The 19,253-nt window shown below is 41.8% G+C and overlaps 1 protein-coding gene across 1 annotated transcript; it reads right to left on the bottom strand.

The window, feature by feature from the left end:
* Window positions 1–2,971: 2,971 nt before the first annotated feature.
* ube2d2 (ubiquitin-conjugating enzyme E2D 2 (UBC4/5 homolog, yeast)) lies at window positions 2,972–17,212 on the bottom strand. The gene is made up of 7 exons (XM_046295915.1): window positions 16,893–17,212; window positions 15,084–15,147; window positions 5,058–5,089; window positions 4,826–4,903; window positions 4,497–4,602; window positions 4,223–4,316; window positions 2,972–4,018 (listed from the first exon to the last, which is right to left on the bottom strand). Exons 1-7 carry the CDS (start codon window positions 16,914–16,916, stop codon window positions 3,973–3,975), a joined length of 444 nt encoding a protein of 147 aa, XP_046151871.1. The 5' UTR covers window positions 16,917–17,212; the 3' UTR covers window positions 2,972–3,972.
* Between the last annotated feature and the right edge of the window lie 2,041 nt (window positions 17,213–19,253).

The raw sequence follows: 19,253 nt of genomic DNA, 5'->3' as shown, positions 1-19,253 counted from the left end.
GGCCTACTGTACCAGCCCAGACTGAACGACGTCACTGGTGTTATGACCAATAGGACCGGCCAATCAATCCCATTATTAAAAATGGTTACACGCTAACTGTAGGTCAGGGTTCGCCAACTAACCGCCCGCGGCCATTTATTTTGGCCTCAACTTTTCGGAGCAAATAAACATATTTAATAATCTTCATTGTTGGACACAAAAAAACGGTTAAACACGAGCAAATAAGCTACATGTGATTTTAATTTGTGAAATTTGTTTCACAGTATTCCCGTGCATAAGAGATATGTGATTTTATACAAATGAAATTGTTTTAGTCAAATATATCTGTATGCAGAAAAAAAAAATTTTTTTGCTCGCGCTGTATATATTTGTGATTTTTTAATTTACTAAATATATTTGAGTGTTTACCAGCGTTTGTAACTAGAACCTGACAATTATCTGTACAAAACAGTAATTTTGATAATACTTGTGGAATATAATACTTGCTTGATATGCTTTCCAGTTTCTTGAAATACTTTTGCAAATACAATTTATTTCTGTGAAAACTGAAATGGTCTATTAATTCCTTTTACATGTTTGTACTGTGTATGCTCGTATCCAGAGCAATTTACAGTAATGAGTGCATACTTGTTCGTACTGGTCCCCTGTGAGAATTGAAACCACAACCCTAGCATTGCAAACACCATGCACTACCAACTGAGCCACATCACAAACCATTTGATGTCGCAATCAACTCAATTACTGTATTGTGCATTGTTATTCTTCATGGTGATGGATAGTCAACAGGTACAAAGGTATGACTAGCATATGGACAATACATTAATGTACATTGACGTTGTGGTTTGAAAGGATGGTAAATTAATACTGCAGAAAAAGTTATCTTCCCATTTCATCAACAATATTTAATTTGATGTGGATGTTGTCTCTTTGCCCATAACTTTGAGGACAGACAGGGTTTTGTGCTTTCTGGAGTCCAATAGAATGACAACCGCAGAGAAAGTGTCAGGAAAACAACGCTTACAATTCAAACTATTGAATCCTGCAAGATACTGCTCTAAATTACACAACTACCTTTTTGGCAAAGCAGAAAAAATGCTTTTGCCTGTGCTACATATGTAAACAGCAAAAAAAGAAACATCCCCTTTTCAGGACCCTGTCGTTCAAAGATATTTGGATTTTTACAAATGAACTTCACAGATCTTCATTGTAAAGGGTTTAAACACAGTTTCCCATGCTTGTTCAATGAACCATAAACAATTAATGAACATGCACCTATGGAATGGTCGTTAAGACGGTAGGCAATTAAGGTCACAGTTATGAAAACTTAGAGGACACTAGAGGCCTTTCTACTGACTCTGAAAAACACCAAAAGAAAGATGCCCAGGGTCCCTGCTCATCTGCATGGATGTGCAAGGAGGCATGAGGACTGCAGATGTGGCCAGGGCAATAAATTGCCATGTCTGTTCTGTGAGACGCCTAAGACAGTGCAACACCACCTACACAGGATCGGTACATCCGAACATCAAACCTACCGGACAGGTACAGGATGGCAACAAAAATGCACGAGTTACACTAAGAACGCACAATCCCTCCATCAGTGCTCAGACTGTCCGCAATAGGCTGAGAGAGGCTGGACTGAGGGGTTGTTGGCCTGTTATAAGGCAGGTCCTCACCAGACATCACCGGCAACGTCGTCACCTATGGGCACAAACCCACCATCGCTGGACCAGACAGGACTGGCAAAAAGACTTCTTCATAGCAGAGTCGCAAATTTGTCTCATCAGGGATGATGGTCGGATTTGCGTTTATTGTCGAAGGGATGAGCGTTACACCGAGGCCTGTTCTCTGGAGCGGGATCAATTTGGTTCAGTCGTGGTCTGGGGCGATGTCACAGCATCATCAGACTGAGCTTGTTGTCATTGCAGGCAATCAACGCTGGGCGTTACAGGGAAGACATCCTCCTCCCTCATGTGGTACCCTTCCTGCAGGCTAATCCTGACATGACCCTCCAGTATGACAATGCCAGAAGCCATACTGCTCATTCTGTGCGTGATTTCCTGCAAGTCAGGAATGTCAGTGTTCTGCCATGGCCAGCGAAGAGCCCCGATCTCAATCCCACTGAGCACGTCTGGGACCTGTTGGATCGGAGGGTGAGGGCTAGGGCCATTCCCCCAGAAATGTTCGGTAACTTGCAGGTGCCTTGGTGGAAGAGTGGGGTAACATCTCACAGTAAGAACTGGCAAATCTGGTACAGTCTACGAGGAGGAGATGCACTGCAGTACTTAATGCAGCTGGTGGCCACATCAGATACTGACTTACTTTTCTTTTTTAAACCCCCTTTGTTCAGGGACACATTCAATTTCTGTTAGTTACATGTCTGTGGAACTTGTTCAGTTTATGTCAAAGTTGTTGAATCTTATGTTCATATAAATATTTACGTTAAATGTTCTGAAAATAAACAGTTGCCAGTAAGAGGACGTTTCTTTTTTTGCTGAGTTTATATCGCCGCTAATGCTAGTAAAAGGCCCAGTGCACCACTTGTGATTTTTTAAATTACATATTTTTAAATTCAGATTTTTCAGGGCGTGGTTCCCCCAGCTGAATACAGTTGATGAACTCTGCTGTAGGTTGTCAATAATCAGACAACTTATTTAGATGTTTTGGGAAAAAAACAAACATAAGCTACTACAAAAACAATATGAAATATTGGTAAAACAAAAATGAAGCAGTTATAATGTGCAACATATTATTTCTGTAAGGCAAGTGGTATAAAGTCACAGCATTTCAGAGCAAAATGTAATTACATTACAAAATGATTTACATATTAGGGCCATATTAGCCATGGTACCCCTTAATATGCATTTTCCCCCTTTAATTTAGCAGGGGAAAAATATTGAAAGACATGAAGCAAAACCAGTAGCGGTCTTCCATCCTTCTCTCTAGCAAGTGATGTTTGAAACTCAGTGGAAGCTTGAGTCATGGTTTTTATTACACAGTTTAATCAACACACAAAGCTCAAAGAGCCTCTCAGGTAATTTAATATACAGAGTTTGTTTGTGTGAGGAGCATTTTGTCCTCGCACCCAGAGCCCAAGCCTGAAGATGTTAGCCTCAAATTTCAACAATAACAAAAATGCAACCTATGAGTTATAGGGAAATAAAATAGGTTAAACTAAGAAAACTTTCTTTAAATACCTGGTCCAAAACCTCCAGTTTGTGAATGTAACGAAGGTGGTGGTCTTGGAGAAACTGAGTTTGGGTATGTGTGTGCGCGTGCAAGGAACAATCTAGGCTTATGGCAATAGTGGGGGAGAGTGGATAAATTCAAGTCCTTTCATATAATTCAAGAGAAACAGACGAAAAGGCCATAACAGTTTTCCATTCTATAGCCTGCTATGATTAAAATAATTCCTTACTAGATTTTATACAAAACACGAGTGTCCCCGGCTCAACATGTGAAACGCTTTCCTGAAATCATGCCTATATAGCTGGGAGATCAGGAAAGAAAACAAGGTAGAGTAAAAAAAAAAATTCCCCCAATTTCAGACCCCCCCCCCCAAAAAAGAAAGGAACAGTCCCCAAGTCATACAGATAAGGAATGCTTTAAGAATGAAGAACATTTGGAGTGAGGGTGTAGGTAGGGCCCTAGACAGCCCAGCCTGCACCAGGAATATGACCAGGAATAAGGAGGGGAGCGTGGGGTGGGTATGAAAGGAGCACAAGGGGGGGTACGATTGCAGTTTGAGAATATGTACACCATGGCTGCCAGGTTAAGTTGGGTGGAGAGGCCGAGGTGGGTGGATTGGTCGTGAAGGGGGGGGGGGGTTTACAGGTGCTCTGGTTAAGGGGAGATGTGGCTCAAAGAAAGCACTCCAATGGAAACCAACAAGATCTTTTTCATTTTTTTCTCTTTACTTTTAAAGCTCCGCTAACATTAGCTGTAGAGGTGGTTGGTCATGATTCTACGCCAACACTACATTGCATACTTTTGTGTCCATTCCCGAGCTATTCTGTTGTACCTGGAAGCAGAGAAAAATAGTGAATTTCTGCTTCTTGAATACAGTAGGAGTCCAGATTACTATCTGTTCAAAAGTTTTAGCATTCAGACCAATAACCAGAGGATTATCTAAAGGATCTAAGAAGATCCTGCTATATTAACCACATGGACTCAAGAGGTTATAGGTCATCCTAAAGAAAACCGTTTTCTGAAGCTATATACTCACTTTTCCCTGTCCGTCTTGTAGATGCGGGCGATCTCAGGTACTAAGGGGTCGTCTGGGTTTGGGTCGCACAGCAGAGAGCAGATTGACAGTAGAACTAAAAGGAAGAGGTCAAGGTCCTTTTATTGGTTTAGGACTGAAGGAGAGCTGAACTTAAAGAGTTACAAAAACAGACACAGGAATCACCCCTCCCCCATTCATACTTCACAACGTTAAAGTCAAATAAAAACAAAGCGGTTTTATTCACATCTTCCATCTACTGTATTGTACGGTGTACCTTTGGAGATGGTGAGGGCGGGAGACCACTGTGATCGCAGGATGTCCAGACAAATGCTGCCGTTGCTGTTGATATTTGGGTGGTAGATTCTCGTGGTAAACGCAACCTGCACACACAGAGAAACAAACAGAATGGACGTGGTTGAGAGGAGGAAGAAATAAGTCAAATGGATGAAAGGTACAGAAAGGGAGCATCACGAAACCACGCAGTTACAGCCATCACATAAAACACACGTTCAAACAAATGTGTGTATGATTGACTACGACAAGTGGATGTCGTCTGTAAATTCAGTGCGTGTGTGTGTGTGTGTACACGTATTTCTGGCTCACCTTTGGCGGTTTAAAGGGGTAGTCTGTGGGAAAGTGAATAGTCAGGAAGAATACCCCACCCTGATAAGGGCTGTCGTTCTGTTAGAGTAGAAGATTCAGCACCATTAGTATCAATTCAATCTTAGAGCTTCACAGGTCATTAGGAGAATGTCATCATGGTGAGATACACTGTACTATAGAAAGTAATAAAAGCTCATTTATGATAATGACTGATTGTCGTCACAGTACTTACAGGTCCCATTATCGTGGCTTGCCAGTGAAACACTGAAAGAGAGAGCAGTGAAACCGTCAGACGTAGTCGGTGTAGCGAGAGTGTTGAATGCTGTGAAGTCAGGATGAGGCAAAGCACAGGGTGGGGCTGGATATTCATTCTATATGACTTATAATACCATCCCAGCAGTATCATTTTTTTGATTGACATCATGAATGATGTCAGTGCAGTAGTTAAGCAAATGGATATTTGTATTAAAGCAATTGTTATATTGCTGACGTAATCCGTCCTAAACACAGGGGAGTGGCCAAATGCCATCTAAAGAGAAGAATGAATGTAAAGCGCTCAACTAAAAAGAACTAGAACTTCAGAACACTTTAAACAAATGCACCAATACCATCCTGAAGTAAAAATGGGGAAATGTGAGAAAATATATAAGGAATAAGAGTTTAGGACCATTATACAACCACTTTATTTGAAAGACACAGGTTGCTACTCTAGCCTATCTGGGATGTTAGAAGCTCAAAACAAGTTTTGGACAAGGGTGACAAAAGCTCAAAATATGTCACATTTTCCTTTCAAAACAACAACTAGTCTACCTTGTACAACATGTAGGGCACAGGGCAGGGCTAGTATATACCAGATCAGATGGTTGCCAGAGAGTGGTTAACAGCTAGTGATTCTCAAGCAGGCAGACAAACAGTGGAATCACTTAGTTTTCTAGAGACAACACTGGTACGATAAGCCAATGCACTTCTTCACCATATTCTCTGATAAGAGTAATATCAATATACTTTATCAAAAAGATATCAGATGGCCTTTGACACTTGTCTGAGTGAACCACTCAGTTTGTTAAATGGCTTTGAACTTCATATCTTATTATGATCAATAAATGGAATTTGAGTAAACACTGCGTAATCTCAGACGTTAGCCTATTTGACGAGAAGAGGTCTCAGAACAGCGAAAGTATGTTATATTGTGCTTGCGCACGGCTTGCTACAGAGGATTACAGCTAGTGGTTGTGTTCATGTGGTATTTTATTAGGATCCCATTAGCTGTTGCCGAAAGCTGCAGCTACTCTTCCTGGGTTCTACACAAAACATGAAACACAGAACATTGATAGACAATAACAGAACTACATAAAATGTTGAAACAGCACACAGCCTACTTAATACATACAAACAATATTTAGGTCAAATAGAGGAGAGGCGTTGTGCTGCTTCATCTTTTTTTTTTTAACCAGGTTTGCTGTTCACTTGAGTAATATGAGAAGGGAGTTCCATGCAATAATGGCTCTATAGAATACTGTACGTTTTCTTGAATTGGTTCTGGATTTGGGGACTGTGAAAAGACACCTGGTGGCATGTCTGGTGGGTGTGTGCGTAAGTTGACTATTTTTAAGACGTTTCTTTTAAAAAGACGACGTGATGTAGTCAGTCTCTCCTCAACTCTTATTTAAGAGACTGGCATGGATGGTATTTATAGAAGCCCTCGAATTACAATGAAGAGCAAGACATGGCGCTCTGTTCTGGGCCTACTGCAGCTTAACTAGGTCTTTCTTTACAGCACTTGACCATATGACTGGACAATAATCAAGATAAGATAAAACTAGAGCCTGCAGTACTTGACCATATGACTGGACAATAATCAAGATAAGATAAAACTAGAGCCTGCAGGACTTGACCATATGACTGGACAATAATCAAGATAAGATAAAACTAGAGCCTGCAGGACTTGACCATATGACTGGACAATAATCAAGATAAGATAAAAAACTAGACTTGACCATATGACTGGACAATAATCAAGATAAGATAAAACTAGAGCCTGCAGGACTTGCTTCTTGGAGTGCGGTGTCAAAAAAGCAGAGCATCTCTTTATTACAGACAGACCTCTCACCCTCTTTACAAACATTGGAAATGTATATATTTATATATATATATATATATATATATAACGCACACACAATCTAAGGTAACGCCAAGTAATTTAGACTCAACTTGTTCAATAGTCACGCCATTCATTACCAGATTCAGCTGAGGTCTAGATTTGTACCAAATACAATTCTCTTTGTTTTAGAGATGTTCAGGACCAGTTTATTACTGGCCACCCATTCCAAAACTGACTGCAACTGCTTGGTAAGAGTTTCAGTGACTTCATTAGCTGTGGTTGCTGACACATATGGTTGAATCAGCATACATGGACACAGGCTTTGTTTAATTCCAGTGGCAGGTAATTGGTAGAAATAGAAATAAGAGTGGAGGGCCTAGAGAGCTGCCCTGCAGTACACCACACCCTACATGGTTGACATTAAAGAAAATCCTCAGTTATATTAGATGAATAGCTCTGAATGATATGGCACAGGTTGTTAAAACAACTTCCCAACAGCAGGTTATTGTCAAAAAAGGCTTCTCAATCGTTTATACTCCCAAGCCATAAGACTCCTGAACAGGTCATCAAATGGCTCCCCGGACTATTTGCATTGTGTTCCCCCAACCCCTCTTTTTACGCTGCTGCTGCTACTCTGTTTATCATAAATGCATAGTCACTTTAACTATACATTCATGTACATACTACCTCTATTGGGCCGACCAACCAGTGCTCCCGCACATTGGCTAACCGGGCTATCTGCATTTTGTCCCGCCATCCACCACCCCCTCTTTTACGCTATTGCTACTCTGTTCATCATATATACAGTCACTTTAACCATATGTAACTAATGTGAAATGGTGACGTCACTCGCTCTGAGACCTTGAGGTAGTTGTTCCCCTTGCTCTGCAAGGGCTGCGGCTTTTGTGGAGTGATGGGTAACGATGCTTCAAGGGTGGCTGTTGTCGATGTGTGCAGAGGGTCCCTGGTTCGAGGCCAGGTAGGGGCAAGGAGAGGGATGGAAGCTAAACTGCTACACACATCTACATCCTATCTCAATCAGCCTGACATTTCCGGTGTCTAATGTAGCCTCACTACTGTATAAAGCCTGTCTTTTTACTGTTGTTTTATTTCTTTACATTGTCCACCTAATACCTTCTTTGCACTATTGGTTAGAGCCTGTAAGTAAGCATTTCACTGTAAGGTCTGTTGTATTCGGCACACGTGACAAACTTTGATTTAATATCAAGGGGGTGGCAGGGTAGTGGTTAGAACATTGGACTAGTAACCTAAAGGTTGCAAGTTCAAATCCCCGAGCTGACATGGTACAAATCTGTCATTTTGCCCCTGAACAGGAAGTTAACCCACTGTTCCTAGGCCATCATTGTAAATAAGAATTTGTTCTTAACTGACTTGCCAAGTTAAATAAAGGTAAAATAAATAAAAAGGCTGCACTGAAATCTAACAGTACAGCTCCCACAATCTTCTTATTATCAATTTCTTTCAACTAATCAGTTACTTGTATTAGTGCAGTACATGTTGAGCGCCCCTGTCTATAAGCAGACTATAAAGTCAGAGGAAAAGCATTGTCTTTAGTCAAAGATATTTTTCATCCGTTGACTAAGAGCTGATAGGTCTGCTGTCTAGAACCAGTAAAGGCAGCTTTACCACTCTTGGGTAGTGGAATGACTGGCTTCCCTCCAGGCCTGAGGACAAAGACTTTTCTCTAGGCTCAGATTAAAGATATGACAGATAGGAGTGGCCAGAGAGTCAGCTACAATCCTCAGTAGCTTTCCATCTAAATTGTCAATGTCATTATTGATCGATAACAAATTCCCCACCGCTCCCACACCAACTTTACAAGATTCTAACTTACAATGCTGTTCATTCTAAAAAAACATTTGCCACATTACAAATGAAGTAATCATTAAAATAACTGGGAACATAAATGGTTGTGATGACTAAGCCATCTGATTCGATGAAAGTGTATTTCTGCCCATTTCCTTTAAAGTATTCCAAAGTTGTCCATCATTCTTTATATCATTTAACTTGGCTTTATAATGCAGTTTAATAACCATTTCTTAATTTGCAGTGAATCAAATTTCCTTTGTCACAGACACGTGGTTAGCAGATGTTAATTCTTGTGCTTCTAGTTCCGACAATGCAGTAATAACCAACGAGTAATCTAACAAAACAATTTCACAACAACTACCATATACACACAAGTGTAAAGGGATGAAGAATATGTACAGAAAAATATATGAATGAGTGATGGTAGAGAACGGCATAGGCAAGATGCAGTAGATGGTATTGAGTACAGTATATACATATGAGATGAGTAATGTAGGTTAAGTAAACAGTATATGAAGTGAATTTGTTTAAAGTGGCTAGTGATACATTTTTTACATCATTTTTTCCATTATTAAAGTAGCTGGAGTTGAGTCAGTATGTTGGCAGCAGCCACTCAATGTTAGTGGTGTCTGTTTAACAGTCTGATGGCCTTGAGATAGAAGCTGTTTTTCAGTCTCTCTGTCCCCGCTTTGATGCACCTGTAGTGACCTCTCCTTCTGGATGATAGAGGGGTGAACAGGCAGTGGCTCGGGTGGTTGTTGTCCTTGATGATCTTTATGGACTTCCTGTGACATCGGGTGGTGTAGGTGTCCTGGAGGGCAGGTAGTTTGCCCCCGGTGATGCGTTGTGCAGACCTCACTACCCTCTGGAGAACCTTACGGTTGTGGGCGGAGCAGTTGCCGTACCAGGCGGTGATACAGCCCGACAGGATGCTCTTGATTGTGCATCTGTAAAAGTTTGAGTGCTTTTGGTGACAAGTCAAATTTCTTAAGCCTCCTGAGGTTGAAAAGGAGCTGCTGCGCTTCTTCACCACACTGTCTGTGTGGTTGGACCATTTCAGTTTCTACCCTCTCCACTACTGTCCCGTCGATGTGGATAAGGGGGTGCTCCCTCTACTGTTTTTCTGAAGTCCACGATCATCTCCTTTGTTTTGTTGACATTGAGTGTGAGATTATTTTCCTGACACCACACCCCGAGGGCCCACCTCCTCCCTGTAGGCCGTCTCGTCGTTGTTGGTAATCAAGCCTACCACTGTAGTGTTGTCTGCAAACTTGATGACTGAATTGGAGGCGTGCATGGCCACGCAGTCGTGGGTGAACAGAGAGTACAGGAAAGGGCTCAGAACGCACCCTTGTAGGGCCCCAGAGTTGAGGATCAGAGGGGTGGAGATGTTACCTACCCTCACCACCTGGGGGCGGCCCGTCAGGAAGTCCAGTACCCAGTTGCACAGGGCGGGGTCGAGACCCAGGGTCTTCGAGCTTGATGATGAGTTTGGAGGGTACTATGTTGTTAAATGCTGAGCTGTAGTCGATGAACAGCATTCTCACATAGGTATTCCTCTTGTCCAGATGTATTAGGGCAGTGTGCAGTGTGATTGCGATTGCGTCGTCTGTGGACCTAATGGGGCGGTAAGCAAATTGGAGTGGGTCTAGGGTGTCAGGTAGGGTGGAGGTGATATGGTCCTTGACTAGTCTCTCAAAGCACTTCATGATGATGGAAGTGAGAGCTACGGGGTAGTCGTTTAGCTCAGTCAGCCAGTCAAGATGTGATTACTACATCCAATGGGTATGGATTAGGGCTGTCCCCTAAAATCTTTGTTCTTTCAAAAAATCAATTGGTAGAATTTCTTTTGTGTGTATTTTTTCCATACAGACATATCCTATGTGTTTTATCAAATCAACTATATGCACCAAGCTAGTCTGATGCTTTAAGCGCACTATTTGATGAAATAAATGAGACACAAATGACTAAAACGGAGTCCGACCGCAATTGATTTTATTGTGACGGGCTCAGACTTGCTGTGTTGTTTAATAAAAATATATTTTAAAAAATAAATAAAAAGACAGCGAGTGACTGACCCATTGTTTCGTTCTCCTCCCTGCTGCAGCGACCACCACAGAACATCAGTGTTCATCGGGCTGTCCGTATTGCTGAAGCTGTAACATAATTACAGCCATTTCTGACTGGAAAGGTCTGTTAACGAAATCCCTCATTTGTTTAGGGAAAAACCATTCCCTGTTCCCTCAAACCTTGCTCTCTTTATGTGACATATGTATGCATTGCATGCACGTGACCAATGGGGCCTGACCTATATCAAATCAATCAAATGTATTTATAAACCCCTTTTTACATCAGCTGATGTCACAAAGTGCAATACAGAAACCCAGCCTAAAACCCCAAACAGCAAGCAATGCAGAATTTTTATTTGATTTGTCACCTGTCTAATATAACAAGCGTAGACTTTACAGTGAAATGCTTACTTATAAGCCCTTAACCAACAATGCAGTTAAGGAAAATAAGTAAAAAATAGATAAGTAAAAAAATGATTATAGAGCAGCAGTAAAATAACAGTAGCGAGGCTTTATACAGGGGGTACCGGTACAGAGTCAATGTGAGGAGGCTATATAAAGGGGGTACCGGTACAGAGTCAATGTGAGGAGGCTATATACAGGGGGTACCGGTACAGAGTCAATGTGAGGAGGCTATATACTGGGGGTACAGGTACAGAGTCTATGTGAGGAGGCTATATACTGGGGGTAGGGGTACAGAGTCAATGTGAGGAGGCTATATACAGGGGGTACCGGTACAGAGTCAATGTGAGGAGGCTATATACTGGGGGTAGGGGTACAGAGTCTATGTGAGGAGGCTATATACTGGGGGTAGGGGTACAGAGTCCATGTGAGGAGGCTATATACTGGGGGTAGGGGTACAGAGTCAATGTGAGGAGGCTATATACTGGGGGTACGGGTACAGAGTCAATGTGAGGAGGCTATATACAGGGGGTACCGGTACAGAGTCAATGTGAGGAGGCTATATACAGGGGGTACCGGTACAGAGTCAATGTGAGGAGGCTATATACAGGGGATACCGGTACAGAGTCAATGGCTATATACAGGGGGTACCGGTACAGAGTCAATGTGAGGAGGCTATATACTGGGGGTAGGGGTACAGAGTCAATGTGAGGAGGCTATATACTGGGGGTACAGGTACAGAGTCAATGTGAGGAGGCTATATACAGGGGGTACCGGTACAGAGTCAATGTGAGGAGGCTATATACAGGGGGTACCGGTACAGAGTCAATGTGAGGAGGCTATATACAGGGGGTACCGGTACAGAGTCAATGTGAGGAGGCTATATACAGGGGGTACCGGTACAGAGTCAATGTGAGGAGGCTATATACAGGGGGTACCGGTACAGAGTCAATGTGAGGAGGTTATATACTGGGGGTAGGGGTACAGAGTCAATGTGAGGAGGCTATATACTGGGGGTACGGGTACAGAGTCAATGTGAGGAGGCTATATACAGGGGGTACCGGTACAGAGTCAATGTGAGGAGGCTATATACAGGGGTACCGGTACAGAGTCAATGTGAGGAGGCTATATACAGGGGGTACCGGTACAGAGTCAATGTGAGGAGGCTATATACAGGGGGTACCGGTACAGAGTCAATGTGAGGAGGCTATATACAGGGGGTACCGGTACAGAGTCAATGTGAGGAGGCTATATACAGGGGGTACCGGTACAGAGTCAATGTGAGGAGGCTATATACTGGGGGTAGGGGTACAGAGTCAATGTGAGGAGGCTATATACTGGGGGTACGGGTACAGAGTCAATGTGAGGAGGCTATATACAGGGGGTACCGGTACAGAGTCAATGTGAGGAGGCTATATACTGGGGGTAGGGGTACAGAGTCAATGTGAGGAGGCTATATACAGGGGGTACCGGTACAGAGTCAATGTGTGGGAGCACCGGTTAGTCCAGGTAATATGTAGGTAGAGTTAAAGTGACTATGCATAGATAATAAACAGAGTAGCAGCAGCTTAAAAGAGGGGGTGGGGCAAACAATTAAAATAGTCTGGGTAGCCATTTGATTAGCTGTTCAGGAGTCTTATGGGTTGGGGGTGGAAACTTTTGAGAAGCCTTTTGTACCGAGACTTGGTGCTCCATTACCACTTGCCGTGATGTAACAGAGAGGACAGTCTATAACTAGGGAGGCTGGAGTCTGACAATTTTTAGGGTCTTCCTCTGACACCGCCTGGTATAGAGGTCCTATCATAATCACAAATTCCGAACACACAACAGTCAAATGGATGCAGAGGACGTCACAAATAAACTCTAATGGGGTGAAAATGTTTACTGGTTGCTCAGGAGGAAAAAGGGGAAGTCAGAAGTGTGGAATAAATTTGACTAGTTGTGGAAAATACTGGAGATCAAAAAGGTAAAGGAAAGAGCTGTGGGTATATTATGTGTGCAAAACGGGTGCTGTTAGATTACAATATAATCTTTGACCGTTTGGAACAATGTAAACACTAAAATTATATGTGTAACAGTCAGTGGTAACGCTTTTTTTGTAAAGCCATTATTACAGCAAAGACATAAAAAAGTCACATTCATTCGTGAATGCAATTTCCAAAATGGAGCAGCTTATTTATTGTTTATGCTAATTATTCAAGGGTCGCTTTGTCATTCTATTTTAAAACTATAATGCTTGATTGATGAATGACTCGTATGCGGTGTGATGACATGAAGGGATGAATGACTGATACAGTGGCATCGGAAAGAATTCAGACCCCTTGACTTTTTTCACATTACAGCCTTACCCTAAAATATCCCCCCCCATCAATCTATACACAATACCCCCAAAATGACGGTGAAAACTTGTTTTTGCTTTGTCATTATGGGGTGTGAAGATGAATTAAATTGATGGAAAAATATTTTTTAGATTCCTTATTCTCCTGTCAGCCTTCTGTAATGTAACAAAATGTGGAAAAAGTCAAGGGGTCTGAATACTTTCCAAATGCACTATAAGTATTGAAATATACACCTAAATAAGTTACGGTATTAAGACTAAACAGGATGTGCTCTTAGGCCCACAGTTGGATGGTGGTTATACAAGGCTGCTGTACTAACCCTACCAATGATAATGTCATTTATTATTATTATAATGATCATAATAACAATAAGGTCAAGAGAAAGGAGGGTTATTATCATTTTTTGACAATTTGGAACAGCGTGAACACTAAATAAATTAGAAGTAATACCAGAGAGGCTGTTCTAATGAAAAAAGTGTAACACCTTCATTACAGCATAGCAAATATGAAAAACAGCCGAATTTGTGAAATTGTTTATCCAACATGTGGGGTAGGGGGTAGTTAGGCTATTGATTATAGACCTATTTAAGTTGGGGATCCCTCCTCACTTTTCTTTAAAAATTAAGGCAAGGGCTGTTGTAACGTCTCCCAACTCTGCTGCTGCCACCACCACATTGTTCTCAACACCAATATGCTGGATAACTTTGCTGTTGTGCAGCAACATGGTCTAGGAAAAGGCGGCAGTTTAGTTTAGGAGTGCACTGATGAGTTTCAGAACCGTGGACAGCGACCGCTATCCAACGATCAACCAATCGACTAAATAATACAGTATTAGTAAAAATGTGATCAACGCATGTGGATGATCTTGTTCCTGTAGTGTATGTAAACACCCTGGTAGATTGATTAATAACCTGAACCAGATTACAGTGAGAAGCTTTCTCTGGAGCTGACAGCTTGATGAAAACCAGTCATTTCCATAGAAATTAATTCCCTTCCTGTTAAAATGACTTGTTTTTTGGTCATTTGTCAGATACAGGGAAACATGTGCAATCTGATCAATGAATTGACAATATACTGTTTATGGTGGTCACTGGTCAGGTCAAATATGGCAAGGCAGTGTCAGGCTATGATGTACATCTCACCAACCCTACTGGAGCCAGAAATCATTATTAGATTGCAAAGACTTCCTGGTACCTGGCCCAACACCAAAAGTGAAACCTAATTTGCTCCAAGGGTGCCATACTAGTATAACTGACCCTGTAAAAACAACACATTTCACTGCACCTATCCAGTGTATGTGACAACAACAACATTTTTATGATTATTTTTATATGCAGTCCAGATTTCCTGTGATTCTGGTTGACTGAGAGATTCTTAATAAACCAGGGTGCACCAGACTCACCACCATTTAGAAAAACTATCTGCATCTAGCCTACTTGTTTGTTTGCTTGTTACAAGACCTTTGGAAGCCTGAAATGTCATAGTATTGTTGTGTTGCCTGATGAGGAGCTACTTACTGTCATCTCCTACTGGTCCTGCTGAACACTGGGCTGGGGGGTCCCGTGCCAAGTCATTCAACTCCTGAGAGACAGGAGTAAGTGGTTAGCAATGACAATACTATTTGAACGTATGCACCTATAGACCAATACATACAGTGAGTATACAAAACATTAAGAACACCTGCTCTTTCCATAACAGACTGGCCAGGTAAATCCAAGTGAAAGCTATGATGCCTTGATGTAATCTGTTAAATCCAGGTTAAAGAAGGATTTTTTTTAGCCTTGAGTAGATAGTAGGTGCCAGTGACACCGCTTTGAGTGTGTTAAGAACTGCAACGCTGCTGGATTTTTCACACTGAATAGTTCTGTGTGTATCATGAATGGCCCACCACCCAAAAGAAATCCAGCCAATTTGACACAACTGTGGGAGGCAGTGGCGTCAACATGGGCCAGCATCCCTGTGAAACACTTTTGATACCTTGTAGAGTCCATGCCCCAACAAATGGAGGTTGTTCTGAGGGCACAGGGGGTATACTCCTCATATTTGGTATACAACAACTTGATTATTCACAATGTTAAGGGGCAGCCAGTTGTCCATATCAATCAAGTTCTATTGAACAGCTCAAATGGACTGTTCATCAATAAACCACACATACACCCACCCACCAAGAATGCCCTCTATACATCATGCCCTCACTAGTAATGTGACACCAGAGTTAACAACAGAACACCTAAAAACTGTAAAATGTTGTTAGATAACTGCCTGATCTCACAATTTCATTCTACTGAGCTTTTGGTAATCGAAAACGAACGAATTAAACAAAACATTTCACAAGTCACACCTGAGATATCCATGGTATTTAGTCAACATCATGGCAGCTATTACTCGGATTGCCTGGCACCTACTAACGTTAGCTGGACATATTTTGTCAACATGACTATCAAAAGTAATGAATCCATAACTTTAGCTTGTTAACAATGCCCCAATGTTAGCTAGCTAACTGTCACGCATTGCATCTAGATTAAAAGTATGAGTGATGACTGACAATTACATGGAATAAAAAAAGCCCATCGGGTGATCTACCCATCTAGTAAACATCCAACTAACTGGTTAGCTAGCTAGCTGCATTATGTAGCTAACTAATGTGCGAATAAAACTAGAACTCATCTTGTTAACTAGAGAGTTAACGTTAGCTCACTAGCGTTTCTCGGGCCCCCATGTAAATCTGTGAAGTTAGTGGAGTGGAAGGCTGATATATGGAGCTGCATTCGTCATGTTTTATCTAGTTAGCTCAGTGATTTGTGGGACATAAAACATTAAAATATATTTGAATGGCTAGCATAACTACCGTTAGCTAGAAATTTGACTGGATAGCTAGCAGACAACTAACGTTAGCCGCCGACTGAATTAGCCATAGCTAGCTACGTAACTAGTTACCTAAATAATGTTGTCAGCCAGCTAACTACCAATCAAACGACTATCATGTAAACCAGTTCGTTTGAATTATGCGATTATAGATATGTAAAGCACACGGATCTTCTCTTGATAAAGATACATTACTAATCTAACGAGCTAACGTTAGATGGCAAACTAGTAACGTTATCAAAAAGGTGGAGGGCCCAAAAATGTGGATCGAACACCGACCGAGGCGCATTGCTTCACGGCCGTGAGACCATTTGCCGTACTGTGGGTGACAAGCTTTTAAACACACCACATTTAACCCCGACATCATTCAGATGACACATCTAATAGAACACATCTTAGAATATATCGCTTTTTTATTATAACTGCGAAACATTGGGCCTTTTCGTTGACTTCCTTCTTACCTTGTGAATTCTTTTCAGAGCCATTGTTGTGCTAGCGCTGTCACCGAAAATGTGTTATACTCGATTAAAATGGCGGTTGCTGTCTCTATCCGGGGGGTAACTATTCGAAATACTTCTATCTCAAATAATACCCTAGTATAATACTAAAATCACCGATTGCTATCAGAACGGGCAAACTGATATATTGTTTTATGGCGAAACTGAAAGAGACTAACTAGGGGTAGAACCGCGTTCCTTCCTCCTACTGCAGCGGCTACCAAACCATTCACTCACACTGCTTTTACTATTGGGCGCGTTCCTCAGCCAATGCGCTATTGACGTCTGCCAGATCTTACAATGCCTGGATAAGTATTTGAAGTATCAGCTGACCAAATTATATGTTATAGCAATCTGGCAGTCGATGACGCAGTCGATGACGTTGCCCGCAACCATTGTTTTAACGCATGCAACGTCCGAGCAGGGGAACGCGACCTCAGCACTTCATGCCGCGTTCATGTACTAGTAGGAACTACAAAACTCGGAAATGTCATACCTCCTGATTCGTTGAACGCGGCACGTGTATAAACTACAACCAGTTAGTAAGTCAAATGTCCGAGTTTCTTAGTTTCGACTAGCACATGAATGCAGCAAAAGATTGCGCGCGGACAACATAGCGGTGCAATTGACGTCATGTTGGCTCTCATCAGGCGACAGGATATGAATGGGCTCGTTTGAGTAGTGCCGATTGTGCATCTCGATAGCCGAAAGTCAGACATTGATGAGGTTTTTCAACATCGAGGCTCAGTCAACATGAAAGTGTTGCCATTGTTTATAAAAGCTTTTCTTTGTAATATCGAAATAAGCATGTCTCAAACCCCCCATATCACATTCTCACAAACTGTATTGTAAATATAGGTGTGTATTGTACATCAATTGGTGAAAAGAGCCTCAAATATCACATTAAATTATAGCCTACACATGAATCAGTCCAAAGCTAAGTTGGTCACGGTCAACAAAACACCCTAATGATTGGTCACATGTCTTTTGTAGAGTTTATGCAGTCCTCATGTAGGCGCAAGTCGAACATTTTTTATCCCCATAATGCGACACTTTGGAAGGCTGACTGAAGTGATCTGATCGAACGCGCCCAATAGTGAACGATTCGAGCCAAAATGGCTTTCATGCGTATATTTTGCACTGCTGCAAGCTCATGAGAGATCCTTGCAAACGGTTTACTAACACATCTCACAGCAAATGAGTTGCAATAGAAATGGTTTGAACACACCACAATCAGGTAAATAATTATGATTCCTGTTCATGAATATGGGTTATTACATTTCTATGGGACAGTTAAAGAATAAAATACATATCCCAAGGGTGGATTTTATTAAGGGATAAGGACTGGTTGACGTTCTTATCGCGAGAATATAGCACTAAAGGAAGTGTCACAGTGCAGGACGATGACTGTATGGTACAGAACAGAGTATAGCAGATCGGAGCATTCCAGTCCCCCACCTCACCCCAAACACAATTTGACAGAATGTCATGTTTTATTGGATGTCAAATATTCCGCATGAACTCTTTACTAATGCATGATCTGTTTTGACTTCACTTGAATGACTTTTCACATGAAACATAATAGACCTTGGTCTATTTGGAAAGCAGACTAATAATGACGGTAATGAAAATAAGATCATGCTGCTCTCATTCATGTTTATACTCTGTACTTACTCACGTGCATTATATGCTGTTCATTTATTGCGCTTCAGTTGATATTGCGTCTCTACACCCCACTACCCTAAACCAGGTTTAAAGAAGACAGGGTGTGCACTACCAGGCACTACCGCTTGCGCCATAAATGTTCATATAGAGGACGAGTGTAGTGCACTTATGTCGGCTATTACTATTTGTGCTGGATCTTCACCTAATGTTATGGAAAGAAAAGATCTGCCGCTGTATACAGAGGGCTGCTTGCAGTAACCTGTACCCAGTGTGCATTCTCACAAAAAATAAATCAGACATACCACTGCAGCTGGGCATTGTATTTGTGTATTTATTGGTAGGCATATGTAGCCTATACCCTAAACGTGATGCCCTTTATAGATGTGTGATGCTTCCACAATAATGAATATGCTCTCCTCTGAGCTCTGAGGCAGATCCCCCAATAGGGACAGATCCCCTATAATAAAATAAATATATAAGTATTAGCCTATTGTTATGAACACACCCACACTCACACACACACACATTCATACATTCACACACCGGTAATAACATAATATCAGGGGGTTGGTTCGTAGGACGAAAGGGGGAAGCCCCGCATTAGAACCTCCACCGGATGGCGGTATGAGGCAGTCCCTATATGAGGCAGAGTGTGTGCGT

This window comes from Oncorhynchus gorbuscha, linkage group LG13 (genome assembly GCF_021184085.1).
Source record: "Oncorhynchus gorbuscha isolate QuinsamMale2020 ecotype Even-year linkage group LG13, OgorEven_v1.0, whole genome shotgun sequence".
Classification (NCBI taxonomy): Eukaryota; Metazoa; Chordata; class Actinopteri; order Salmoniformes; family Salmonidae; genus Oncorhynchus; species Oncorhynchus gorbuscha.
This window is presented reverse-complemented; position numbering and strand designations above follow the sequence as displayed.

Coding starts and splice junctions, on each gene's coding strand:
- ube2d2 (XM_046295915.1), bottom strand. CDS start 16,916: ATGGCTCTGAAAAGAATTCACAAG. Junction 15,148..16,892: donor CTCTGAAAAGAATTCACAAG/GTAAGAAGGAAG, acceptor CCTGTCTCTCAG/GAGTTGAATGACTTGGCACG. Junction 4,317..4,496: donor CGCCCTCACCATCTCCAAAG/GTACACCGTACA, acceptor TCTTCCTTTTAG/TTCTACTGTCAATCTGCTCT.